Raw genomic sequence first — 24,264 nt, forward strand, 5'->3', positions numbered from 1 at the left:
GGAGGTGTCCCAACACGATCACGGTATCAATTGCGTTATCCTAAAAGTTTATGGAATGCATAAGTGGAATTAATACCTTTTACTGGCACCAGAAGCAATTACACGAATTTAAGGCCCGGGAAGGGCTCTGTCTGTCGTGGAGACGGGTGAGGAGTGAGCAGGGGAGACTGCACGGATTGCACTGTGGGAAGGTCCCAGGGCAGATCTGTGTCCTGCAGGCCGGCCGCGGTTCCTGGCCTGAGCCGGGCATCACTTCTCTCTCCATCTGTGTAGCTGGAGCCCCAGGGCCCGGAGGTCACAGAACTTGGCCTTGGAGGCCCCAGTGGGGCTGGGAAGCCCTGAGTCCAAGGGGCTGAGGGGTGCGCCCAGGGCAGCCTGTACCCCTCCCCACCTGGGCTCCCGTAGGGGCCTCGAGGGAGAGCCCCTTGGGGGGTAGGTGTCCATGCGTTCTGATACAATCAATGTTTTATGAAAAATTCTATTTTCTGGGACTGGTTCCCAAAATGGATCTGGCTCCGTAGATTCTAGAATGTCCGTCTGGCAGGGCTGACTGTGACAGGGACTGGCCACCCCCTCACCCCCACCCCGGTGCGCAGGAGAGGCCCGGCCTCCCGGCAGTTATGGTAGGGACACTGAGGCCCAGGAAAGGCAGGAGGGGAGGGGGTCCCGAGCTCTGGCTTTCGTCAAGCAGCCTGAGGGGAGCATCTGTGCGCCCGTGTGAGTGTAGGGGTGCTCTGAGTGAGCAGTCTTCTCCCAGCTCTGGGGATGTCCCGGGACCCCCAGTGAGCTGCCGGGAAGACAGGCTGACCCTCAGAGGCCCAGAGCATCCATTTGGCCCCCAGGAGCCTGGGTTCCTGCTTGCTCGTGAGTGAGTGACAGCTGCCACTCCCCGGGGAGGGTCGGGCGCCTGTCCTTCCTGCCTGCTGTGGGGTGACAAGTGACCGTCCTCCAATAAGCTGCTCTACGGGACACTCCTGGCTGACCAGCAGAGGAAGGAATGGCGTGCATGCCGGAGGGGCTGGGGCCGCCACCGGTCCCCACGCCTCCCTGTGCGTCTCCCAGCCGGGCTCCCCAACCCCCGGGCTCAGTAGCCTCTCTGGAGGAGGAAAGCTTCTCCTGGGCATCCTCCCCTCTGGCCCTGGGGGCCTCTGGAGGAGGGTCTTGGCCTAGCAGCCAGGGGAGCTTTTCCATGGTCAGTTGTGGGGGAAATCTGTTTCAGGATTTTCTCAGATCCCAAACTTGGAAGCCAAGCTCAAGTTCATGGATCCCAGGCCTCAGAATTCCCATGGCCACAGCCCCCCCACCCACCCAGGCCTCCAGGTGGAAGTCCCTCTGCCACACCTGGGCTTTGTCCAGGCAACCCCAGGAGGAGGAGGGGGCAGGAAGCCTAGGGTGTCCGAACTAGAAAGAGGAGCTGCTCCCTTGAGGGGGAGGGGCAGGCCCAGGCTGAAAGACCCCCTACCCCCAGGGGGGCCACAGGGCTATGACCCTATGGTTCATGTTAGAGCCCGAGAGCCCCCTTGAAAAAGTGGCCAGCACTCTGGGCTTCAGTGAAGTAGACGTTCAGAGGTTGTTGAGGGACCCTGCAGTGGCCATAAGCCCAGGATCCCCCCGGGGATCATAGACCTGCCTCCTCCACCATTGCCGGGGGGCACGGTGCACGGTGCCCTCTCCCCACTCCTCATGGGGGGAATGAAGTCAGGCCATGTGGGCCCATCCCTCCTGGCACAGGAGCCACTGCACTCTGCAGGGGACGAGATGTTCAGGGGCCAAAACTCTCCTCGCCCCACGTCCATGCCTGGATATTTACAAGGTTCAGTGAAAACTGGATTCCAGCCAACTGTTGCGTTAAATGCTGGAAAATGACCCCCCCACACACACACACACACATCTGGGGTGTCCCGGAGCTCACTAGAGATGCCATGGGCTCCTCTCCTGCTGGCTGAGTGCAGTTTTAGACCGAAGACACCGCCGGCTCGGCTTCCTGGCGGGAGGGCACCTCCTGAACTGAGGTCTGGCGGTGGAAACACGGCCTGCAGCTTCTGTGGCAGGAGGGTCAGAGGCACTCGGGCCGTGTGTACGGGACACGCTGCTGGAGCCAACCCGCCCTGGCTCTGGGTCCCCTCCTGAACACCAGCTCCCGCGGTGGTGGCCGGTGGCTGCAGCTCCCCCCTCTGACACACCTGCCGCTGGGCCGGCCCCAGTCCCAGGCGATCAGGAAGCTTCAGGACACCGGGGAAAGGAGACGGCCCGTCATGCCTGCGCTCGCCAGACCAGCTGCGTGTCCCGGGACAGTGTGCCCGCAGCAGAGGATCTAGTGACTGGTCTTTGAGCAGAAGATGCTGTGGACAAGGACAAGCCCTCTCAAAAGGCCACAAGTTGTGTGTGGGGGGGTGGCGACTCTTTCCCCTGGCAGTCGAGGGGACTCTCGGGGCAAGCAGAGCCCCGTGTTTGGCTGGCCTCCCTGCTCTATCCCCAGCCGCCAGCTCTGTGGGCTGGCTCTCAGCCCTGCTTACTGGGTCCTGGCCAGAGTGCTTTCCCTGCCGGGCCAGCCAGTGGAGTGTCTGCCTCCTCCAGGAGGCCAGGACACGCAGGCACGGGCTCTCCAGCTGGCAAAGCTTGAAACCGAGTTCAGGGGCAGAGGAACCTGGGTTTGGGCCTGGCCGAGGCAGATCTCGGTGCTGCAGATGTGGCCGCCATCTGTGCCCTTGGAGCAGGAGGGTGGCTCCTGGTGGGGGTGCTGGGGCTCTCTGCAAGCCCAGCTGTGTCCCCGACCACTCTATCCCCAAGGTCCCCTGTTTGGGGCCCCGGGGAAGCCAGATGGCACACCTGGGTTACAGAATAAGGACTGGACGGGGGCCCAGTTTCCCACAGTGCCTGGCCCGGATCACTGAGGCCAAGGGCAGGACCCCACCTGTTGGTCCTCTTGTCCCTGACCCCAGGCCAGAGGAAGAAGCGCATCACATCCAGCACCATGTCCAGGCTTTGTCCCCCTGCACACCTCTGAGTCTTCCTGGACTGGGTCACGCCTGGTGCCCACAAATGGGGCTCAGGGGTCTCGGTGCTGTCTCCCCCTGCTGAGCCAGCAGCTTTCGGAAGCAGCTCTCTGGTGTCAGCGCATGACCTTGAGGGTGGAGACCAGGAGTGTGGACCCAGCGGAGAGGAGGTGTTGGTGTGAGTGCTGGCCTCGAGGGATACCCTGGGAGCCCCTGAGAAACAGGGTAAAGACACCCTGTCTCAGTGCTCACTGTCTGCCGGTCTCTCCTGCAGCCCACACAGGGTCCCCAGAACCCCGGGGCCCTCCCATGCCCTCTGTGCCCACTGCGTCTCTCAATGCCCAGGCGGGGGCAGGGGGGCTTCCCTCCTGACCTGCTGTCCTCCCGGGCCTTCTTGCCCTCTGCACGGCAGACCTGGTCTGGTGTCCACGCACCTCTCTCCCGGCTCAGCTCCAGGCACACAGCTGCCCACCCTGATCTTAGCCCAGGACGGAAGCCACTGGAGGGTGTCCCTCTGCATGGCAGACCTGGTCTGGTGTCCACGCACCTCTCTCCTGGCTCTCTCCATTTCCCGGGGCACGGTACCTCCAGATCCCGAGAGTCCCAGGCTCCTGCCCTCTTGTGTGGGACCTGGGTCTAGGATGTGGTGGGACAGGCTACCTGGCTCCCGAGGGGTGTCCCCGCCAGCACCACACCCACCTCTCCAGGTAACAGCTTCTGGGGACACCCCTGGACAGTGGTCAGGGTCACTCGGTACCTGCAAAGCCTTGTTTCTGCCTCCAGTTTATCCTCTGGGCTCCCAGTGAGAGGAGCCCCCGCTGTCCAGTCTGTCGGCAGATGCATCTGTCCCCTCGCTGAGCCAGGAGCTCTTGAGGGATCATGGCAGCCTTCTTCATCAGACACGTCTGCTGGCATTGGCTGTGGGTCGGCTCCCCGGAGCCTCAAACCAGCAGGCCTGAGGCCAAGGTGGGGTGTTGGCTGTGGTTTTCCTTGTGCCCAGACTCTCATTGCTTCCTGACCCTGGGGGCTCTGAAGTGGGCTGGGGTGATTGTTACCAGGCTGGCCGCTTCCCCGTTGTCCTGTGCAGGCCTCCTTTACATGTATCAGAGCCCACCCTGTGCTCCCCGCTCCGTGCGATGGGAGAGAACACAGGACGGGGTGCAGCAATGTAGCTCGTGAGGCCCCTCCTTACCTGGAAAGAAGGGGACCCAGGAGGTCTGTCAATGGGGCTGTGGGCCTAGGCTCCCTGTGGATCTCGAGGGTTGCCCTATGAACCCACAGAGCTTCTCTAGGGAGAGATGGGTCTGTGGCCTTGAGCAGGTCCTCAAAGGAGCCTGTAGCCAGAGAGAGGACAGAAATGTGCTCTGCACACTCCCAGGCACGCATGGGAAGCAGATAAAAGTGGACTATATAAAAAAATAATTAAAAAAAAAATAAAAGCTCCCCCCCACCGCAGGCCCCATCTTCCAGAATCTGTTGTAACAGATTCGCCCAAGCTGGTTAACGGTATTTGCGGTTTGCAAGACGCTACACGTCCCTGGAAAATGACAGACAACTTATTATCACCTCTCTGCTCTCCCCTGCCCAAACCTGCCCGTGCCGGGCACCCAGCTGCCGGGAGCGGGCGCGAGGAAATTAACGCCACAGAGCTGCCCGCGCCTGCCACCCGCAACCCCCACGCCAGCCCCGCCAGGCCCCGGGCTCCTAGCCAGACTGGGCCATCGCGGACTCTGACGGGGGGAAGGAGGGGGAGGGCCCGCGTGGGGGAGGACAGGGGTGGGCACACACCAGCATTCGGGCAGACCATTTCCTGCAGGCGCAGAGGAATACGCACATCCCGGGGCAGGCGAGTCCAGACGGCTCTGTGTCAACAGCCGAAGATAAATAAGATTTTATCAGCTCAGAATCTGTTGAAACACATCCATCTAGCGGTTCTAGGGAAGGAGAGGCGAGAGGGAGGGCGGGAAAGGAAGTGTCTTTACGTGACCTTTTCTGTAGAATAGATGGGACCCAAGAGTCTTCCTCCCCACCTGTCCAGTGCCTGGGGCCCAGGAGCTACCGGGGGACGCGAGATGGAGCTGTCAGGGGCGGGGGCTCACACCCTCTTCAACACAGACCTGGTTATCTGAGAAGGCTTTCATCTCCTACAGGCCCGCACCTGGCCCTACCCCAGGTCTGGCCATCCCACGGCCCCCTTCTGCCCCTGTAGCCCAGCCACACGCTCAGGGTATAGGGAAACTCTATACTCTTGGGCTCAACCCCCTGCAGAGATGGGGCTGGTCTGTGCACGTGCCCAAGGACATATCAGCAGCCAGCTGGGGATGGCGGGACAGGACCGGGACTGGGGACACCCCTGTGGGAGTGGGGCCAGGCCCAAGGCCGGGGGTGGCCTTGCCCGGTACACAGAGGAAGAAGCCGCGCGCTCTCTCCTCGCCCAGCGGCTCCGGCGTCGGTACCGCGGACAGCTCCCGGCGGCTCCTCCCCGGGGCGGGGCGACCCTGGCGCGCCCGTCCCCTGCCCACCCGCGCCGCCCCGGGTCTCGCCGTCTTCCCGGGAAACCTCCGCCTCCAGAGTCTTGACACGAAGAACACCCCTGGGGCACCCACGCCCCACTGGGCTGCAGGACCTCGAGAGGGGGGCTCGGAGCCCGGGGCTGCGCCTGGAGTCCTGCTCCATCCTTGCTGGCCGGGGAGCCAAGTCTCCTGACCCTTGTGGGGTCTACAGACCCCTTTGGGGCAGCTGCGCAGGGAGCAGGAGGTCGGCGACTGACTGACGGGGGCCGCTGGGTGGTCGCTCCGGGGAGGGGACTGCAGGGTCTGCACGCCCCTGGGGGCACTCTCAGAACTGCTCGCAGAGGGGCCAGGGACCCTCTCCCGTGGCAATGATCAGGGCACAGAGGAGTCCATGGGTATTACGCATGGTCAGTCAACGCCCCACCAAAGCCTGGGGAGGTTGGTCCACCGGTTTACAGCGTCCCAGCGGCCAAGCACGAGAGCGGGACCTCAAAGGCCATTCTCCCGCTGCTCACCTGTGACTATGACCTGTCTCCCTCCCAGGCCAGGCCTTTCCTCAGCGCGTCTGCCCACTCAGCCCCCACTCAGGGATGAAGCAGGACCCTCTCTGAGGGTCCTCTGTATGCCCCCTGCAGCCCCAGGTCACCCCTCACGGGACACCTCCGTGGGCCCTGCTGGGGTCCCTGCTGACCCTGCAGGGGACAGGGATGCCCCCGGGAATCCACAGCTGCCTCAGAAGGGCTCGGACCCACTGGCCACTAGCTGAGTCCGGCCAGTACCAGGCCACGTGGTCTCCAGGTGCCTCCAGTAAGTCTGGATCCTTCTGCAGCTGGAAGGAGTGCTCAGCCCATCTTCCCTAGAGAGTCGAAGGGCCTGGCAGGCAGGAGCCCCCCACAGCACTTGCGGGCTTCACTGTGTCATCCGTCGTGCTCAGGAAGGTCCCTGCCATCCAGCTGAGGCTCGGGGTTGCCTGTGGGGCCCTCCTTCTCCAGGAAGGTCCCCTGGGTGAGTGCTCTCCTGCCTCCACGATGCTTGCCAGGCAGTTCCCTGCCTGACACTACCTGAACGTTGTGTGAGGGTCAGGGACCCGTTCTGAAGCTTCGCTTGGGGATGGACCAGAGCTGGTGTGAACTGACTGGCACCTGGTGTTGCTTTGGGCTGAGCTGGGCTGTTCTGGGCACAGTTTTTGGGCAGGGTGCCAAGCTTATGGCCCATCCTGGTGCTTTGGGGAGTGATGGGGATACTAGAGGTCAGTGGGCACCCCTGGGAAGCAGGGCTGACCCCCACAACAACAATCAGGCGGCCCCCCACTCCTCTTGTGGCCCCCCAAGCCCACCCTTAGGCAGCCCTGTTTTCCGCTTTCCCAGCCGTGCCTCCCCCTCCCCCTCACAGGGCTGTGTGGAATCACTCTTTCCTGCATTTGAAATAGGTCTGGGGACTCTGCTTCCTCCCAGAGGTGGGGTCTCAGGTATTCAGATATGGGGTGGCAGGCTGCACTGGGCTCGGGGGACCCCGGTGAGTGGGGCACCAGGGGCATCCAGTTCCCATCCGTGATGGGGGCGGGAAGGGCACGTACTGAATTCAGCACCACAGGAAAGTTGAACAGGGCCCAGCACCCCAAGGATGCCATTAGGGAGACCTCAGCCCACGTGTCCCCCCGTGTCCCCTTGGACTCCACTCTGGGGGTGGGTGAGTGTTTCTGGGAGGGAGCCTTGGCCAACTCGTCAGGGGAGGGATGGCTCCCACTGTGGGGCCCAGGGCTTTGAGGGCCCTGGAGTTCCCCAGGTCTCAGGCTGTGGGTCAGCCTCATTGCCCTGCGTTTGCCACCCCTTGTCTTTTGTATACTTGGGAGTTGCTAAGGGTATGAGTCCCTGAGGGGCCACAGTGTCCCTTGATGACCGGAGAGGGAGCTCTGGTGGCCAGTGGGGGTCTTACCTTTGCAGGATCGAGGGTGTCAGGGCCCCCAGCTTCCTTGGGGGCTTAGACCAGCCCTGCCTCTGCCCAGCAGCTCCGGCACCCGGCCTGTGTTGCCCGGACTACACCGTGGTGGGTACAGGTCCCGCTGTAAACTCTAAGCCCCGGTCTGTGGTCCCAGTCATCTGCAATGCAGGACATGGTGGTGGCAGACCCCAGCCGGAAGCCTCTGTGCAGCACTGTCTGCTGGTTCAGTACACTTTCCCTGGCTGTACTGCGGTGGGGTGTGATGGGCAACTCAGGGTCGCTGGAGCTTTGTGGGGGGCGCGGGGATGAAGGGGCAGGAACAGGAAGTGTCCTGCGAGTCAGGATAGGAGCACGTGCCTCCGGGAAGGAGGCATGAGGAGCCTGGATGGGTCCCTAGAAGCCAGTCTGCTTGGAAACCCGTGGGCACCCTGTGACCACCATCAGGGTCACCTTTGAACTCACGAGAGCTGGCCAGGGTCTCAGGTGGGGGATGTGGTCCCCTGGACGCTGCTCCTCCCTGGAAAAGGGTCCCAAGTGGCAAGGACTGGAGCTTTGAGGTCAGAGGCCCCCACACCAGTGGCCCCTGCTGAGCTGCAGAGCTCAACCGCTGACACGCTGCTCTAGGCAGTTCCTTCCTGAAGCTTCGGGGCACAGGGGCACCCAGCCTGTCTCACACACGTTTTTCATCAAAATGCCAGAAAAGCCTAACTCTGGGTTTTTAAAAAATGTAATGCTGCAGATTCCCTCCTTCAAACCCCTGCGGTCTGGGGGCTGAAGGTTGACCGTGGGGAGAGCCGGGCTTGGCAAAGCAGACCCGCCTCCCAGTCCCCACTCTCCAGCAGCTCCTCGCTTCCCGGCCTTTACCATCCTCACCCCTAAGAGGGACGTAGTGGTGCTAACCTCTCCAGCCAGAGAGATCCAGACAGGAAGCCCCACTGCGCTCCCTGCGCCCCAGCCGGCCAGGTGCCAGCAAGTGGGTGAGAGGTGCCCGGAGGAGGCACTTGGAGGAAGGATGGCTGGAGGCATTCAGCGAAGGGGCCAGCGGGTGGTCGGAGGGCCGGGGTCGGGGCTGTGGACTGGGGGCGCTGAGCTGGGGCTGGGCCTGAACCCTGCCCCCCACCCCCACCAGTACTCCCCGCTGCTGAAGAAGCTCTACTGCCAGATCGCCAAGACCTGCCCCATCCAGATCAAGGTGTCCAGCCCGCCGCCCCCGGGCACCATCATCCGCGCCATGCCAGTCTACAAGAAGGCGGAGCACGTGACCGAGGTCGTGAAGCGCTGCCCCAACCATGAGCTCGGACGGGACTTCAACGAGGGTGAGACCTCCAGCCCCGGTGCCCAGCGGCTGGGATGCGCCGGGCACCCGGACCAGGGGAGGGCTGGCCTCGCCCCCTGGCTGGAGGCAGCAGTGGCGGGCAGTGCGGGCTCCCCGTTTCTTCTCCCCAGACCCCAGCCGGGCACCCCTCTGAAGCGCTGTCCCCTCCCGGCAGGACAGTCTGCTCCGGCCAGCCACCTCATCCGCGTGGAGGGCAACAGCCTCTCCCAGTACGTGGACGACCCCGTCACGGGCAGACAGAGCGTCATGGTTCCTTACGAGCCCCCGCAGGTAGGCCGGGGCCCCTGCAGCCGGCACAGGGGCGGGGGCCCGGCGGTCAGAGTAGTCACGTCCCCTCCGTCTCCTCCGTCAGCCTGCCCAGTGGCCCCAGCGTCTCCAGTCCTGCCGGGGAGCGGTTCCTTGCCCTCACTCACCACCCCGGCACCCAGTACCCATTTCTGACCACTCGTGCGCAGGTCTAGGTGGGGCCCCCTCGGGCCCTCTCTGGCTGTGGGAGAGAGATGGGTAGGGTGCAGGCAGGGTCTGGAGGGGAGGGGTGAGGCCATCGTGGGAGGTGGGTGGGGTGGAGAGCCCCCCACCCCTGCCCCGGGGCTCTGCTGTGACCTGAAGGCAGCAGCAGGTTTGGGGGCTCCTGTGAGGGTCCGGCTGCAGTGAAAAGCTGGCGGTGGAGTCAAGTGGGGGGGGAGGGTAGGATGGGGGAGGGGCTGGGTCGCAGCCCTCCGGCCTGTGCTCCGTGTTCCCCAGGGTGAGTGGGCACCAGGAGCCCCCACCGTTCTTCTGCCTGGCTCTGGCCCCCAGACCGCGCTCAAACCTCATCCCTGTACTGGCCAATCCGACCCCCCAGGGCCCCCACCCGCCGTCCCCGCTCCCTTGGGCCGGAGCCCCCAGGATAGCGGGGCTCTCCCGCCCCCTGGTGGCTGCCGTGTGCCAGCAGTTCCGTGAAAGGCCAGGTTTGCCGACCCAGCGGCTGAGTTTTCTCTTCTGACCCAGGGAGACCATGACAACTGCCCATTTTGTGGTCCTGGGATGCCCAGGGGTCAAAAGTCCTGGCTACATGCCTCGGCTGTCTGCAACTCCCTGGGAAACGGTGCAAGAGCTGGAGATGGGGGTCCACTCGGATGGCTCTGGTCCGTCCCTCTGCCAGAGCAGGGCTGTGCTCCCTTCTGCCCAGGAGAGCCACAGCAAGCAGAACACACACTTGTGCCCACAGAAACCTGTGCACCTGCTGCCCACACCCAGCCTCCAGGGCTTGACCTCTAGTCTGTGTTATGGGAGATGCTGGAGCAACCAGACCACAGGGCTCTGTGCCGGGAGCCTGCGTGGCGCATGGCGCTCTGTGCACTGTACGGATGGACGGGTGGGGGGATGCACAGATGGTCTGGATGGTGGATGAGTAGGTGGGCGGAGGGTGGGAGTGGATAATTTGGACAGACGGACGGACGGACGGCGGTGGACGAGTGCGTGCAGGTGAGTGGGTTGGACGGGTGGGTGGACAGACGGTGGACGGGTGGGTGGATGAGTGGGGGGCAGACGGAGGTAGGACAGGAGGTCGATGCAGGCGGGAGGGTGGGCAGAGGACCACAGGGCAGGGACCGCCTCCACCCCGTGCCACCCCAGTCAGGACCCAGCCCAGGAGCCCCCGCTGGTGTGGTCTGGGGCCTGCACGCCGACAGCCCGGCCTTGGCCCCCCGTCCTGCTCTTGTGTGCAGGTGGGGACAGAATTCACGACCATCCTGTACAACTTCATGTGCAACAGCAGCTGTGTGGGGGGCATGAACCGGCGGCCCATCCTCATCATCATCACGCTGGAGACCCGGGAGTGAGTCTGCTGGGCACGTGGGCGAGGGCGGCTGGAGCGGGGGCTTGGGGCAGTGCTGTTGGGGGCTGCACCTGAATCCAGGGCATGGTAAGGGATGGCGCTGGCCCTGGAGGTGAGTTTAAGGAGGGGCGGACCCCCCCCAGCCCCACCCCGGGCCACAAGGGCTCCCTGAGCAGGAGCTGGGCTTCGGGAGGACGGCAGGGGACCTGGTGTCCCAGAGCGGCCGGGAGCTCAGGCGTCCCCTCACCGGCTCATCGAGAGCCCCCTGGATGAGGTGGCCGGGGAGGGTGAGCAAGGCTGGCAGGGCTGGAGGCAGGCCCCCGAGGCTCATGGTCCTGGCTGTGCCCCCCCCCGGCCCCCCACCAGTGGACAGGTGCTGGGCCGCCGGTCCTTCGAGGGCCGCATCTGCGCCTGTCCTGGCCGAGACCGCAAGGCTGACGAGGACCACTTCCGGGAGCAGCAGGCCCTGAGCGAGAGCGCCGCCAAGAACGGCGCCGCCGGCAAGCGCGGTGAGGCCCGGCCGGGGGCGTGGGGGCGCGGGCGCGGGGGCCGCCCCGGCTGTCAGACAGAGCGGGACAGCCTCGGGGTGCGAGCCACAGGGTGCCCTGGCTCCTGCTCCATCCGGCACGACCCCACCCTGGGTCGGCCCCTCTTGAATGGGTTCCTGGTCTCGGGGCCCGTCCACGGTCCCATGCACGTGAGGGTCAGCTCGCACCGGGGGGCGGGTATCCTGCGGGCCTGACCTGCGTGTGGCCTGCCTCCCTCGCAGCCTTCAAACAGAGCCCCCCTGCCGTCCCTGCCCTGGGCCCCAACGTGAAGAAGAGGAGGCAGGGAGACGAGGACGTGTACCACATGCACGTGAGTGGCCCTGGCGTCCTCAGGGCTGAGACCCGGGGCTCTGCAGGCAGTGGACGGGGCGCCCGGGGAAGCAGCTCCGAGGCAGCGACTCTGCGGGCTACCCTCCCCACACATGAGAAGTCCTGCTGACAGGGGGTGGGGGGCGCAGACCCCTCCAGGGGACAGTGCGTCAGGGAGCACGGTATCTGTGACCCCACTTTAAATGGCCGCCGCGTGGGTCAGAGCAACACGAGCTCTGCCGGGACGGTTCTTCTGTGATGTGACGCTGATTCCACAATAGGCCCCGGGTTCTCCCAGCTCCCTCTCTGGTGCGTGCCCGCCCGGCACCCTGAGTGTGCAGAGCCCCGGGGACGGGGAGGGGGCCACGGTGGGCACTCACCGGGCTGCAGACCTGCTCCTGGGGAACAGGGGCTTCCCGGGCCGCAGCACGCTAGGGGGCTCTGTGAAAGGCCCCCGCGACCCCGCAGGCACCTGTGCCGAGGGTCCCCGTCTGTGCTCAGGTGCGGGGCCGGGAGAACTTCGAGATCCTGATGAAGGTGAAGGAGAGCCTGGAGCTGATGGAGCTGGTGCCGCAGCAGCTGGTGGACGCGTACCGGCAGCAGCAGCAGCAGCTCCTGCAGCGGCCGTGAGTGCGCCCCGCCCCCACCCCGCCCCCGCCCTGCTGACGGGGCAGGAAGGGCGACAAGCCCACCCTCCCACCCTGCACACCCTCATACCCCGGGGCCCCCACCTGGTGCCCCCTGCTCCAGGGAGCCTTCTGTGCACCACGCTGTCTGGGCCTCCCACGGGGGCCTCCTAAGTGTCCACTGACTGGGAGGCGGTGGGGAGGGGGCTCAGCACGGCAGCCCCACAGGCTGGTTCCCGCGGCAGGGCCGGCTCTCCCCTCGCTACTCTGGAGGGCAGGTGGGGGCCGTCCAGCCCAGGTCTGGGTGGGAACGCGGGTGAGGAGGGGGCGCCCAGCACCCATCGCGGGGAAATGACCAGGCGCCGTCGCTGTCTGAGCAGGAGCCACCTGCAGCCAGCGCCCTACGGGCCTGTCCTGTCACCCATGAGCAAAGCGCACGGGGGCGTCAACAAGCTGCCCTCCGTCAACCAGCTGGTGGGCCAGCCGCCCCCGCACGGCTCAGCGGCCGGACCCAACCTGGGGCCCATGGGTGAGCACCTGGGGCGAGTGGGTGCGTGGCTCGGGCAGGGTAGGGCCCGGAGCGCGCTGGGAAGGCACAGAGCGAGGGTCCGGCTGCGGACAGGGCCACCCAGCTCGGGGCCGTGGGTGGCTGCCTCGCACCGGCAGCTGCTGTCCACGGGCGGGAGGCACAGCCGGGACAGTCCCTCTGTCCGTTCCCCGCAACGGGGAGGTCCATACTGTGCGCTCTTCCCAGCCGTGCAGAGCCAGGGAGGCCCGACCCGACGGGCCCTGACAGTCCCCACTGCCACCTGCCTAGGCCCCGGGATCCTCACCAACCACGGCCACACCCTGCCGGCCGGCGGCGAGATGAACGGCAGCCACAGTGCCCAGTCCATGGTCTCGGGGTCCCACTGCACCCCACCACCCCCCTACCACGCTGACCCCAGTCTGGTCAGGTACGTGGGCTGCTGCCGGGTCCTGCCACGGAGCCACTGACCTCAGCCCCCCCTCCTGCCTGTCCTCATGCCCATCCGCTGCGCCAGCTCGAGCCCAGACAGCGGCCGGGGAGGGCCCGGGAGGGAGCGCCCAACAGGTGCTTGGGAGAGAGCATGAAACCCAGGGGCTCGTGGGGCGGCCGAGGGCAGGGGGGCGCCAGGCCACACAGCCGAGCGTGTACTTGCAAGTTAGAGCCGGTCCACACGGCCTTCTCCCCGCAGCTTCCTGACGGGACTGGGGTGTCCGAACTGCATCGAGTACTTCACGTCACAGGGCCTGCAGAGCGTCTACCACCTGCAGAACCTCACCGTCGAGGTAGGAGCCCGCGCGCAGGCCGGAGCCCGCAGGCCGGAGCCCGGCGCCCTGCCCAGGGCCCGGCTGTCCTCTGCTTGCTCCCAGCGCCCGGTTTCCTGCTCTCACCAGGGGAGGGGAGGCGGGGAAATCCAGGAAAACACTTCTTCTGAGACCAAGCCCGACCTCCTCTCTCACGTCTGGCTTCCTAGTGAGTCAGCCTTTGAGGCGGGGGCTGGATGGGGCCCCCACTCTCCCTCCCCGGGCCCCTGGCAGGGCGTGGCTCGTGTGGCTGCGAAGCCGCCCTCATAGGCAACGGCCCAGCTGCCTATGATTTGGGGGACAGGCTGTTCCCAAAGCACAGAGAGTTGCCAAAGCCAGAAGGGTCTCGGAGCTGGTGCAGCTGAGTGCCACTTACACGGGGAGAAACTGAGGCCCACAGAAAGCAAGACAGTCCTTGCTGTGTGCCCACAACCACGGTGGGTCCTGGGTTCAGACGGTGCCGGGCTAGAAGCAAAGGACCATGGCCGACCTCTGGGTCGGACAAGAACACTGGGAATGCAAGGGAGTCCCTCCTGAACTGTGAAAGACGCCACTTGCTCGCAGCCTAGGGCTGTCTTGAGCTCTAACGTGTGGTTAGCCAAGGGAAGCTCAAGCCTTGGGAGCCTCAGATCCCAGGGGGCTTCCGGCCAGCAGGGGCTCGGAGCCCCACCCAGGGCTGCGGGCCAGTAGCTTGGGTGAAAGCCCTCCCCCTCCCATGCCCACCCATTCCTGCCCGGGCTAGTTCCGATACCCGGCTTGGCGGGGAGGGCGCAGGGGCTGGGTGGTCTGCTCTGGCCCTTACAGGGCCTGCTGTGGAGGGGCTCAGCCGGTCCACAGAACCCAGGAGCCCAGGAGCGACGTCACCCCTATACGCACATGCCCCTTCTCAGCTCTCCGGGGTTACGGGTACGGACAGCCAGGGCCTCGTGCGTGTGGCGCTGGCTGCGCCGTTTCTGCCCGGCGCAGTCCACTGCTGGGGGGCGAGGGGCTCCTGAGCCGGGGCCATTAACAGTGGCCCGCGGCTCCCGCAGGACCTCGGCGCCCTGAAGATCCCGGACCAGTACCGCATGACCATCTGGAGGGGCCTGCAGGACCTGAAGCAGAGCCACGACTGCGGCGCCCAGCAGCTGATCCGCTCCAGCAGCAATGCCTCCACCATCTCCATCGGCAGCTCCGGGGAGCTGCAGAGGCAGCGGGTCATGGAGGCCGTGCACTTCCGCGTGCGCCACACCATCACCATCCCCAACCGCGGGGGCCCGGGCGGGGGCGCGGGGCCGGATGAGTGGGCCGACTTCGGCTTTGACCTCCCAGACTGCAAGTCCCGAAAACAATCCATCAAAGAGGAGTTCACGGAGAGCGAGATTCACTGAGGAGCAGGGCTCCACAGGAGAGCGGGCGCCGAGGGCACAGTGCAGGGCGGGCGGCGGCCCTGGCCTGGACTGCCCGGGAAGCCTGGCTTGGTCTCCTCTTGCTTTTGTCCAAGACCGCCTGTGGAGGCGGGGCCCGCAGGAAAAGGCGAGGCCCACCTCGCAGCACCCTGCACAGCGGGCGTGACGTGCCAGGGCCGGGACCTGTGCCCTGGGTGCTCCCGAGGGCCGGCGTCACCCACCATGGGCCTCGTCCTCTTTAGGGCTCCGCGGCTTCCCAGGGGGATCCTTCCGGACACGAGGAGCGCCTCTGCTGACGGACTGCCAAAGTATTTTTCGATGTCTTTTGAGTGGCTCCAGGATTGTATCTAAAACGTGTTTATTTTGGGTCGATGCTTCAGACCCTGTCTCTGCCCAAGGCTGGGTCCCTCTGCCGGACTGGAGGGTCAGTCTGTCCCTCACTCTTCAAACCAGCTACCTTCCACCTCCTGCCCAAAGAGGAAAACCAGAACCTCCCTGGAACTGGAGGGGCCCAGGGGCCAGTGCGTTTGCCACGGCCCCTCCCGGGAGGCAAGGACACTTCTGGTCAGTGGCCACCAGCCAACACCCACGCCAACACCACTGGCCACAGCCGCCTCCCTTCGGCGGACAGCATGCTCGTCGGACTACTAGAAATTGTCCATATTTGATAAAATGATTCTCTTTGTACTTGGTGGGTCAGCTTTCATTTTATTTTTTGCTTTCATCCTTAATATTGCCTGCAAAGTTCACCCCACATTCCTGGCTCCCCAGGTCCGTACAAACAAGCTGTGCTAGAACAGAGGGCGAGCCAGGCGAGGGTAGCTTCTCGCTCCGACGCTGGACGGGGCGGTGGGGCGGCGGAGGGGTGGGCTGGGTCCACCTGCCGTGTGGCTGCGAAGCTCTCCACATGGGACAGCTCCGCTCTGTTGGCCGCCCTGGCAAACGGGGGGCAGGGCAGTGGGTCACCTTTCTCAGGGCCGCGGGGAGAACCGTTCCCAGGCGGAGGGAGCAGTCGGCAGGAAGGTGCACCCCTTGTGGGGCTCGAGGAAGCCCCGATTGGGGAGGGCCCTCCTGTCCTCCTAGGGGTGGTCCTGAGGCAGGCAGTGGGGCTGTAGGCCTTCACGAGGACCCCCGGGGGCAGCAGACTGGGGGCTGGGGGCCGTGTGGGGCTATTTTCATTTGCAAGGAACCTCATGAGCCTTTGTGGCCAGCACATGACAGACCGAGCACCGTGTCCGCGGAAGGACATGCGGCCACAGAGATGCCGCCTTGTTCCAGCAGGCGGGAGAAAAGCCGTGTGTGGCTGTTCCCAAGCTCAGCCGCCCCTGCCGCGCCTGCAGAACATGGGTGAGCCCCTCCCCCCGCGGGTCCCCGCCGACGCCCCACGGTGGCAAGTGGACGCGCAGCCCTCGCTCCCTTTAGGTGTGTTCTTGCTGCCCTGAGCCCCGCGGGAGGCGCCTTCCTCTTCAGGCCGCGTGTTCACGGGCGTCCGGGATTCCAGCTCCGTCCGCTCCACACGGGACCAGGAGTGGTGGGAAAGCGCCAGCTCCCCTCCCTCGGGTCCGCCCTGGGAGGAGGGGTGTGTTCCTTGCTGCGTGGTGGTTCAGAGCCCGCCCAGCAGGGGAAGGGAGCCCCAGAAGAGAACCGGGCCAGCCCCACCCCAAGCCCACCCTGGGGGCCACCTCCAGACCAGGACTTCGCCTTGGAAAGCCGTGTCCGTTCCTGTGGCCAGTCTACACGGACCGACAGCATCGTTTGTGCGGATGTGAGCGGCTGCGTCTGGTGTGATGCCGTCCACCCCCGCCCCGCACCGTGCCCTCGAGGGACCAGCTTCCAGGGCTGTCCGCGCACCAGGAGGCTCGGACCCTCGGCCGGGGCCAACCAGGGCAACAGAACCTGCTTGTTCCAACGTGCAGCAGACTCTGCTCCCTAGCCCAGGGGGGCCCTGTGCCCATGGGGCTCTGCCGTCTCCCCAGGGAGGTGCGCACTGCACTAGAGGACCACGGTCACGGGCCGCGGACTCAGGGCTGCTGGGGGCTGTGTGTGGCTGCCCTGCCAACGCTTTCTCATGTCACGCCTCCCCACAACCGCGAGACCGGGAAAGAAATACACTGTCGTGCTCTTGCCTTGGGCGTCAAGGCTGGGCTGGGGTCTGGCAAGTGCTCCTGTGGCCACACCCTGGGGCTCCCCAGTGGTGCCCCCTTGTTCCACCAACCCGCTGGGGTCGGTCCGCAAACCTGGCTGGAACCCGGCTGGAGGGGGCAGGCCCAGGGCTCCGCTCGCTTTGTCTCCGAGGCGCTCCTGTGGGCCCAAGTCCGGCAGGAAATGCCATAGGGGCCCCACCGGGTGCCCAGGAAAGGGCTGGTGTGCGGCAGGCAGAGCCCCGAGCATCAAGAGGGGAGGGAGGAGGTCATCCTCCCGCGGAGCCGCAGGCCGCACACGCCATCCTGGAGCCTTTCTCCGTGCTGCGGAGTGAGCATCTTTGGGGAGAACAAGGCACGAGAATCACTTAAGAATCAGGCCTGCCGAGGAGACGGTGCCAACGGTCGGGAGCAACATGGCGCGGGTCTGAAACTCCGGGTCTGCAGAACTCCAAGACCAAGAATAAGCCTTGACGGGGCGGGGGGGGGGGTTTCCAGGGGCGAAGGGGCAGGAGGGACACTCTGGCTGGGAAGTGGCCTGCAGAGGGAGGTGGGCCGCGCGCCCACACAGACTCCGGCCAGCCTGGGCTCCGGCCAGAGAGCACGCTGTGGCCGGGAGGCCTGCGCCCCTCACGGCTCCCCACAGGCTTGGTTGCGTGTGAAGTTCGTCGCCAGGGCTGGGCCACGGGGGAGCGGTAATTTCCATGGCCCAGGCCCCCCGCATGCATGGATCAGGGACAGGTCTCAAATGCAGACGGTCACCTCTCGGTTTCCATAGGGTAAAGCACTTTAATGCTCTAAGGTTACAAAAGAAAAAAAACAACAAAAAAAAACACCACCCATTTTTTAATGTAATTGATGCTCCTTCAAGCAGTATTAATGGATCTACTCCAATGATATTAACTTTTTTTGGTAATGTGATCTTGGGAAAATGTGTTATTTTTTTAGCTGTGTTTTGTGGGAAATTTTGTTTTTGTAACATAATAAAGAGCACATTCCGAAGGCGGTCTCGGAGTAACTCAGAAGAGAACAGCACGCATGCACCAGCGGCTTCCCGCCGGGGGCTGTGGCCTGCAGCAGCCCCTCTGGGCACCTCTGGGGTTCCCGGTGGCGTGAGGCCGTGGGTACTGCAGAGCCGCAAGCTCAGGCTGCCTGGTCCCAAGAGAGACCCGGGCGCCCACACGGCGTTCTGTCGGCGCAAAGCTGCCTGACCTCACCGGCCTGACTTCGGCCTCGGCCTCACGACCCCTCATCCACGGGGCGGCCGGAGGTCTCGACTTCGGAAAGCTCACGCGGGGGGCGGGCAGGCCACTAACAGCCCCCCAGCTGCCTGGAGGCCGGCACGTTCACGCTTCTCTGCAAACTTGGAGCTTCCGTCTGCCCCCTCGGGCCGGAGCCGCGCGGGTCGGCTTCCCTTGCGCTCTCCCGGTTCTTAGCTTCCTGCCCTTCCGGGCTGTAGGAGACGGGGCGATGCCCCTGCAAACTAGGCCTCGTGAGTCCGCTCAACCTGCGGGGGCCCAAGTCTTTTAGACATTAGGCTAAAACTAGGCAGAAGAGAAAACACCCAAAGGCCAGAAGGAGCCATCCCCACACTCTCTGGCACTCATGGAGGCAGGGAGAGCTCCACGGGGACCCCACAGGCAGGCACGCCCGGAGAGGCCAGGAGGGGGGCCCCAGGAGGGGCCAGGAAGGGCCAGGAGGGGTCCGGAGAGGCCGGGGAGCGGGTCAAGAGGGATCTGGAGAAGCGGGAGGCCGGGGGGGCCAGGGGGGGCCGGGAGGGGCCGGGAGGGGTTAGGTGTACCAACCGGGGCCCCAGCCCCACCTTTCTGGTTGGGCCCATTGATTCACGCAGGCTCCTCTGAGCCAAACCTGCTCATCCCGTTCCCACAATTGTTGTCTATCCCAGGCCCACTGTGGAGGGCTGAGCGGACCGTGCCCTCACCCCATCACTGGGACAGGAACCCCAGCGACAAGCCCACCGACACCTCTGGACTGGATGGGAAACGAGGAAAGGTAGCGTCTGAGGAACAAACACAGTAACGCTTGCAGCACAAGGTGCTTCCGTATCTTTGTTCAGAAACATTTTTTTAAAGTAGGATAAGAACAACACAGCCAGTCACTACAGATATATAAAAACGTCTCTCCCGTGTCCACTGCATGAGGCAAAAACGATGATCCGGGTAAAAGCAGACTGGCTACCCCACAAGGCGTGCGTCCCAGGAGGAGGAGGAGGCCTGGCGGCACCTTCCCCGCCCCCGAGGAGAAGGGCGTCCACTCCTCTCCCCCCAACCTCCGAGGACCAAGTCTGCACACCGGCAAGAAGACGACGGACTTTGACGACGCGCCGGGACATCTCTGGGACCTGGAGGAAAGGTGCCCTCCCACGCCTGCCTCCTGCGCAGATGCTTCCAGAGGACGGCCTGGTTCTCAGAACCCTGCGCTACAACTGCCCCAGACACCCAGGGAACCCTGCAGCCTGCTTCTTGCAAGTGACCTTTAGCTTGCAGTGTGCCTAGCCACCTCCAGCTCTGCGCCTCCCCCCGAGACAGCTTCAGCTGGCCCTGCAGGGCCCACCCAGCCGATCCTGCCCTGAGCCCCGGGCCCCACGCTGCAGGGGCTCCTGCCGGAAGCGCCTCCCTCCCACATATCCAAGTTCCTCCTGTGAACTTCCCCAACCTTGAAAAGTTCTGAGACCGTGTCCGAAGAGCTCTCGGTACCCCTCCCAGCGGGGCCTGGCCGGGGTCTAAGAGAGCAGGAAGAGGCCAGCGCCCCAGCCGGAGACGCCCAGGGGGTCTGGAAGGTGCCCAGAGAACCGTGCACCTGAGGACGCGGTGGCCAGACCCGACCGGAATGTGCGAACACTGAGAAGGCACCGTGTGTGTGCAGTGAGCTACAGTCGGCGCTGGCCCGAGGCAGGGCCAGGTGCTAAGCACGCAAGGCAGGAATGGAGCAGAGCACTAAGTCAGGTCAGAAGAGACCTGCGGGATGACATCCGAGGAAACCCCCAGCAGGACGGCAGAGCCTAGGACAGGCGCGTCCGGGCAAAGCAGAGGCGAGGGCAAAGCTCCAGGGAGGAGCCACAACGGCAGCAGATGAGCCGCCCGCTGCTTCGGTCCGCTTCCGCGGGCCAGGGTGCGCCCGTCCTCACCGGCCCATGCTGCTGACAGGTGACCCGCTGCACTGCGCGTGCCCTGCCTGGCTGGGATTCCCTCTCCGACATTCAGCTTTGCGACTCAGAGAGTAGAAAAGGGCCTGTCACTGAGGAGGCGTGAGAGCAGAGCGTATTAAAATACTGAATCTGAAAGTCCACTGAGCACGCGTTTCCGTGTGACGCCTCTTAGCCCTTCGTCAGAGCGGAGAGATTCGATTCGGCCCCCGTCTTCGTCAGGACGCCTCAGACTTTCTGATCCGCGTCTCACATTCCTTTACTTGCTCCTCAAACTGGGGTGGGGGGGTGCGTCCTGAACGGACCCCCAGCTCTTGGGGGGGAACACCGCGGTCTGACCTGCACAGAGGGCGCTCCCCAGGGCAAATGCTGTGTCTGGAGGGACTTCTCCCAGCGACGCGCTGATGACATCCATGTCACATGTCACAGGTGAGCCAACGCTGCCAAGGCCAGCAGCCAGCCTGGGGGGCCGTTACCGGAGCATCACTGCGGGGCCCTCTGGCCAGAAGGGAAGCGAGGTGCACGTCCACGATGGGGGTCCTCATCTGACTTCCTCAGGAGACCCAGGAAGCTGCTGGGCACAGACCGCTGAAGGCAGAGCCGATGGACCTTCCCCAAGGCACGCCCGGCGGGTCTGCTCCGGCGAGAACTGCGGAGCTGGCTCAGAGCGCCTGGGAGGGAACCGAGCCTGGGCTTGCCCTGGTCCCTGCCCCCTGCACCACGGTGGGAAGCACATCTGGTCAGCCAAGCCCCGGGGCCAAATCCTGCACCAGAGTCTCTTGGGGACCACACCCCTTCATGCCCACCCGAAGCTGGTAAGTTCCAAGGCCAGCAGCCACGCGGCTCGCTACAAGCAGGACAGTGGCCCGCCACGCTGTCGTCTGGATGCTAACGCCTCAGGCACCGTGTGAGTTTTGTAATTAGGTATCTGGCTGTTCACCTGCTCGGCAGCCATCCCTCTTCCCAGATCCTAAGCTCAGCAGTACAAAGGCCATTCTGTTTTATCCCTCAGTAAACACCCCAGGCCCAGCCCGCTCCTGCGGAACTAGGAGCCGTTTGAGACGCTGGTCAAGACACAGTAATGGGACCCGCGCTCCCTGAGTCTCAGAGAAAGCAAAAGCAGTTCGGAGAGGCTGGGCCCAACGTCACAAAGCCGGGGAGGGGCAGAACCCGGTTGGACTGAGCCTGAAGCCTGAGCGGCGCCTGCCCCTCGAGACCCCGCTGCCAGCAGGCATCTTCAGAACATAGAACACTCGGACAGAAAAAGCCAGTGAACTCTCGCTTCTGGAAATGAGAGATCATTTCGAGACTGCAGGGTCTCAGGCTGCAGGCTGCTTTTTGGAAAAAAGTACCCTGAGTATGAGACACCGTTGTATGTCCTTGAAAACAAAAGTCACTAGGAGGCTGCTGGGGTAGCATCCACAGACTGAAGGCTGGCCACCGCCAGCGCCACCCGAGCAGGACAGCGGTCCGCCCGTCCAAAGCAAGTCTCCCGCAGAACTTCCCTTCCCTGAAAATCACTGGCACACCCGGAACTCACAGCACGGGGTACAGATCGGCCTGGAAATCCCAACCGTGTTTTTCTCTACGGTCACGGACCACCCTCAGGCCTGGCAGCTGGCGCTCAGAGCCTTATGCCTGGAGACAAAAGGGGTCGGGCACGTGCCTTTAACAGGACAGCACAAGGCCCAGAAAAATACATCCACCTCCAAGTCTGTCAGGGCAGATGGGATCTCTATCGGTATTTCTCAAACTTGAGTAACACGCAAACACCTTCTGAAGGCAAAAACTTCCTGCGTTTCCAGCACTGACTTCAACTATTCTGAATATAACCTACAGAACATAAAAGCAGGTATTAATTCCTCACGTAACTATTAAACCAAAACTAACTTGTAAAACCAAATCCAAAAATCGCAATACCGCTAAACGCAGAACACGCGCACTTGACACTCTGTGGCAATGAGCAGCCCCGCGGAGAGAACGCCTCCCAGCTGCTGGTGTCCCCGAGAGGAGTTCCCAGGGCCACCGGCTCCCAGCTGAGGACTCTGGCCCCCGCCCCCACTTCGCCTTCTCCGTTCCCACCGCCACAGGTGCTCCCCTCACAGCACAACGTCAGGCCGATCAGAGTCCAGGTGTCGATGCCGGCGGACGCCACCCTTCGGTCCCTGGAACCACACCACAGGCCTGAATGCCGAGTGCTCGCCCGGCGGTCAGGAGCTACGACAAGACGGCCATTTGTGACCGAGCACGGACTCCGAACGCGGCGCTGCAAACCAGCAGGAGCTCCCACTTCTGTAACATGGCAGGGTCCCACGGCTCCAAGTGGCCAGGCCAGGGCAGGACCCCAGGGGAGTGGCCTGAGTCTATGCGGCCCCTAGAGATGACCAAATATGGTCTAATATTCAGATCACCAAGATGTAAATGCGGAGTTATGAAACGTTTGCAGAAAAATCTTGGATCTCAAAGGACACCCCACCTCGAGAAGCAGTGTCCCTTTCCGTCATTAAGCCTTCCTGTCCCTGACTGGCCAAGAGGTCAGTCCCGAGGTGAGGTGGCCCTCTGGGAGAAGCACTCTCTGTGTCCTTCAGAAACGGCCCTGCAGTGTTTCCAGAATTCCTTCCCATAAGTAATGGTCAGCCCACAGTTTCTGAATAAAAAGGCTATGACTTAAGAGCCCAAGCCTCTCTTACGGAATACTGAAGAAGTCCGCTTCAGATAAAAGTTGGTGACCTCACGGCCACCGTCGGACGCGACGCGAGCGCCGGCAAACGGGTGTTACAGGTTTGTGTCGACTCACCCTACAGAGCTCAAGATGGCTTTTGATATGCTTAGAAATTAGTGCCCGATCATCATGTCCAGGAAGCCGGAGGGGCTGGGGGTGGGGAACACGCCCAGCTTACCCGGTGAGGCAAACATTACCCTGAAACCAAAACCACGTGAAGACGCCATGAAGAAGCTCCAGAGAACCCTCTCATCAACACGGAAACATTCTTACCAGGAATTCAGCAAACGGAACCCAACAATGTATAAAAAGGGTAATACAGCACAATCAAGCACGCTTCTGGGGGAAGGCAAGGCTGACTGGGTATTCGTGCATCGTCTGAACTGATGTAGAAAATGCATTTGATAAAACTCAACATCCACTCATCACAAAAACGCTCAGTGAAGAAGGAACAGAAGGCGAATTGCCTTCTCGTAAACGACCAAGGCCGCCACCCTGACGGGGCACAACACGAGGCTCTTCACATGCCTCCTCCACATCACAGGGCAGGTCCCCGCCAGCGCAATGGGACAAGAAAAGGAAAAGCAAACCAGCTAGGAAGAAAGAAGAAAGTCGTCCCTACAGTGAATCAACAGAACATGGGAATTTAGTGACGTCGTAGAATACGATTTCTTACACGAAAATCAATCAGATTTTTATACACTAGCAATGAAACAATGAAAAAAGAAAATTTAAAAAGTGTTAACTGTAAAACTAAAATGGCCAGCTGCTTTTACCGGCAAAGGATGGGTTTTTAGGGGGGCCTGGGTGGCTCCGTTGTTAAGCCTCTGCCTCTGGCTTGGGTCATGATCCCGGGGTCCAGGAATTGAGCCCTGCATCGGGCTCCCTGCTCAGTGGGGAGCCTGCTTCCCCCTCTCCAGCTCCCCCATGGCTTGTGTTCCATCTCTCACTCTGTCGTGAATCTAAAAAACAACAACAAAGAAAGATGGGCTTCTGGGGAACAGCCACCTGGGACAAGCATGTGACGGGGAAACCAGGGGCAGGTCTGGAACAGAAGAGAGGTCCACTTTATAGAGGAACGGGGAGCTGGGAGGGCTAAAGGAAGGGTCCACTGTAGCAAACTGGGAGCTCAGGGTCTGCACTGTGACGGTCTCTCACTGGCTGGGCTTTGGGGGTGGGGCGCGAGGAGACCCTCCTTCCTGCAGGGGCCGTAACTCAGTATCCGTGTGGGGGAGCAGCAGGGCGTGGGACTGCATTTCGGCCAGGTTTCTCTTTATCAATCTCCACCAAAGTAACAGCTCCAATGGCTCCAAAAACATCTGACAAGACGTGCAGGAGATCTAGACACGGACGAGTACAGAACAGTAAAGAAGAAAATCCGCAAAGACCACAGTAAATGCAGAGCTGGGCGGTGACCCTACGGTGAGGGC

General features: G+C 63.3%; 1 protein-coding gene across 4 annotated transcripts in view; it reads left to right on the forward strand.

The window, feature by feature from the left end:
* The window catches only part of TP73 (tumor protein p73), a 60,090-nt gene extending 44,598 nt beyond the window's left edge, over positions 1 to 15,492 (forward strand). For all 4 annotated transcript variants that reach the window (XM_059138441.1, XM_059138440.1, XM_059138439.1 and 1 more), the window contains exons 5-14: positions 8,580 to 8,766; positions 8,941 to 9,056; positions 10,496 to 10,605; positions 10,972 to 11,114; positions 11,375 to 11,463; positions 11,964 to 12,088; positions 12,469 to 12,617; positions 12,906 to 13,044; positions 13,306 to 13,399; positions 14,449 to 15,492. In XM_059138441.1, coding sequence (XP_058994424.1) covers positions 8,580 to 8,766; positions 8,941 to 9,056; positions 10,496 to 10,605; positions 10,972 to 11,114; positions 11,375 to 11,463; positions 11,964 to 12,088; positions 12,469 to 12,617; positions 12,906 to 13,044; positions 13,306 to 13,399; positions 14,449 to 14,787 — 1,491 coding nt within the window. In that variant the 3' untranslated portion in view covers positions 14,788 to 15,492. The remainder of the gene's footprint in view (positions 1 to 8,579; positions 8,767 to 8,940; positions 9,057 to 10,495; positions 10,606 to 10,971; positions 11,115 to 11,374; positions 11,464 to 11,963; positions 12,089 to 12,468; positions 12,618 to 12,905; positions 13,045 to 13,305; positions 13,400 to 14,448) is intronic.
* The last annotated feature ends 8,772 nt before the right edge of the window (positions 15,493 to 24,264 follow it).

The sequence above is a fragment of the Mustela lutreola genome, chromosome 10 (genome assembly GCF_030435805.1).
Source record: "Mustela lutreola isolate mMusLut2 chromosome 10, mMusLut2.pri, whole genome shotgun sequence".
Classification (NCBI taxonomy): Eukaryota; Metazoa; Chordata; class Mammalia; order Carnivora; family Mustelidae; genus Mustela; species Mustela lutreola.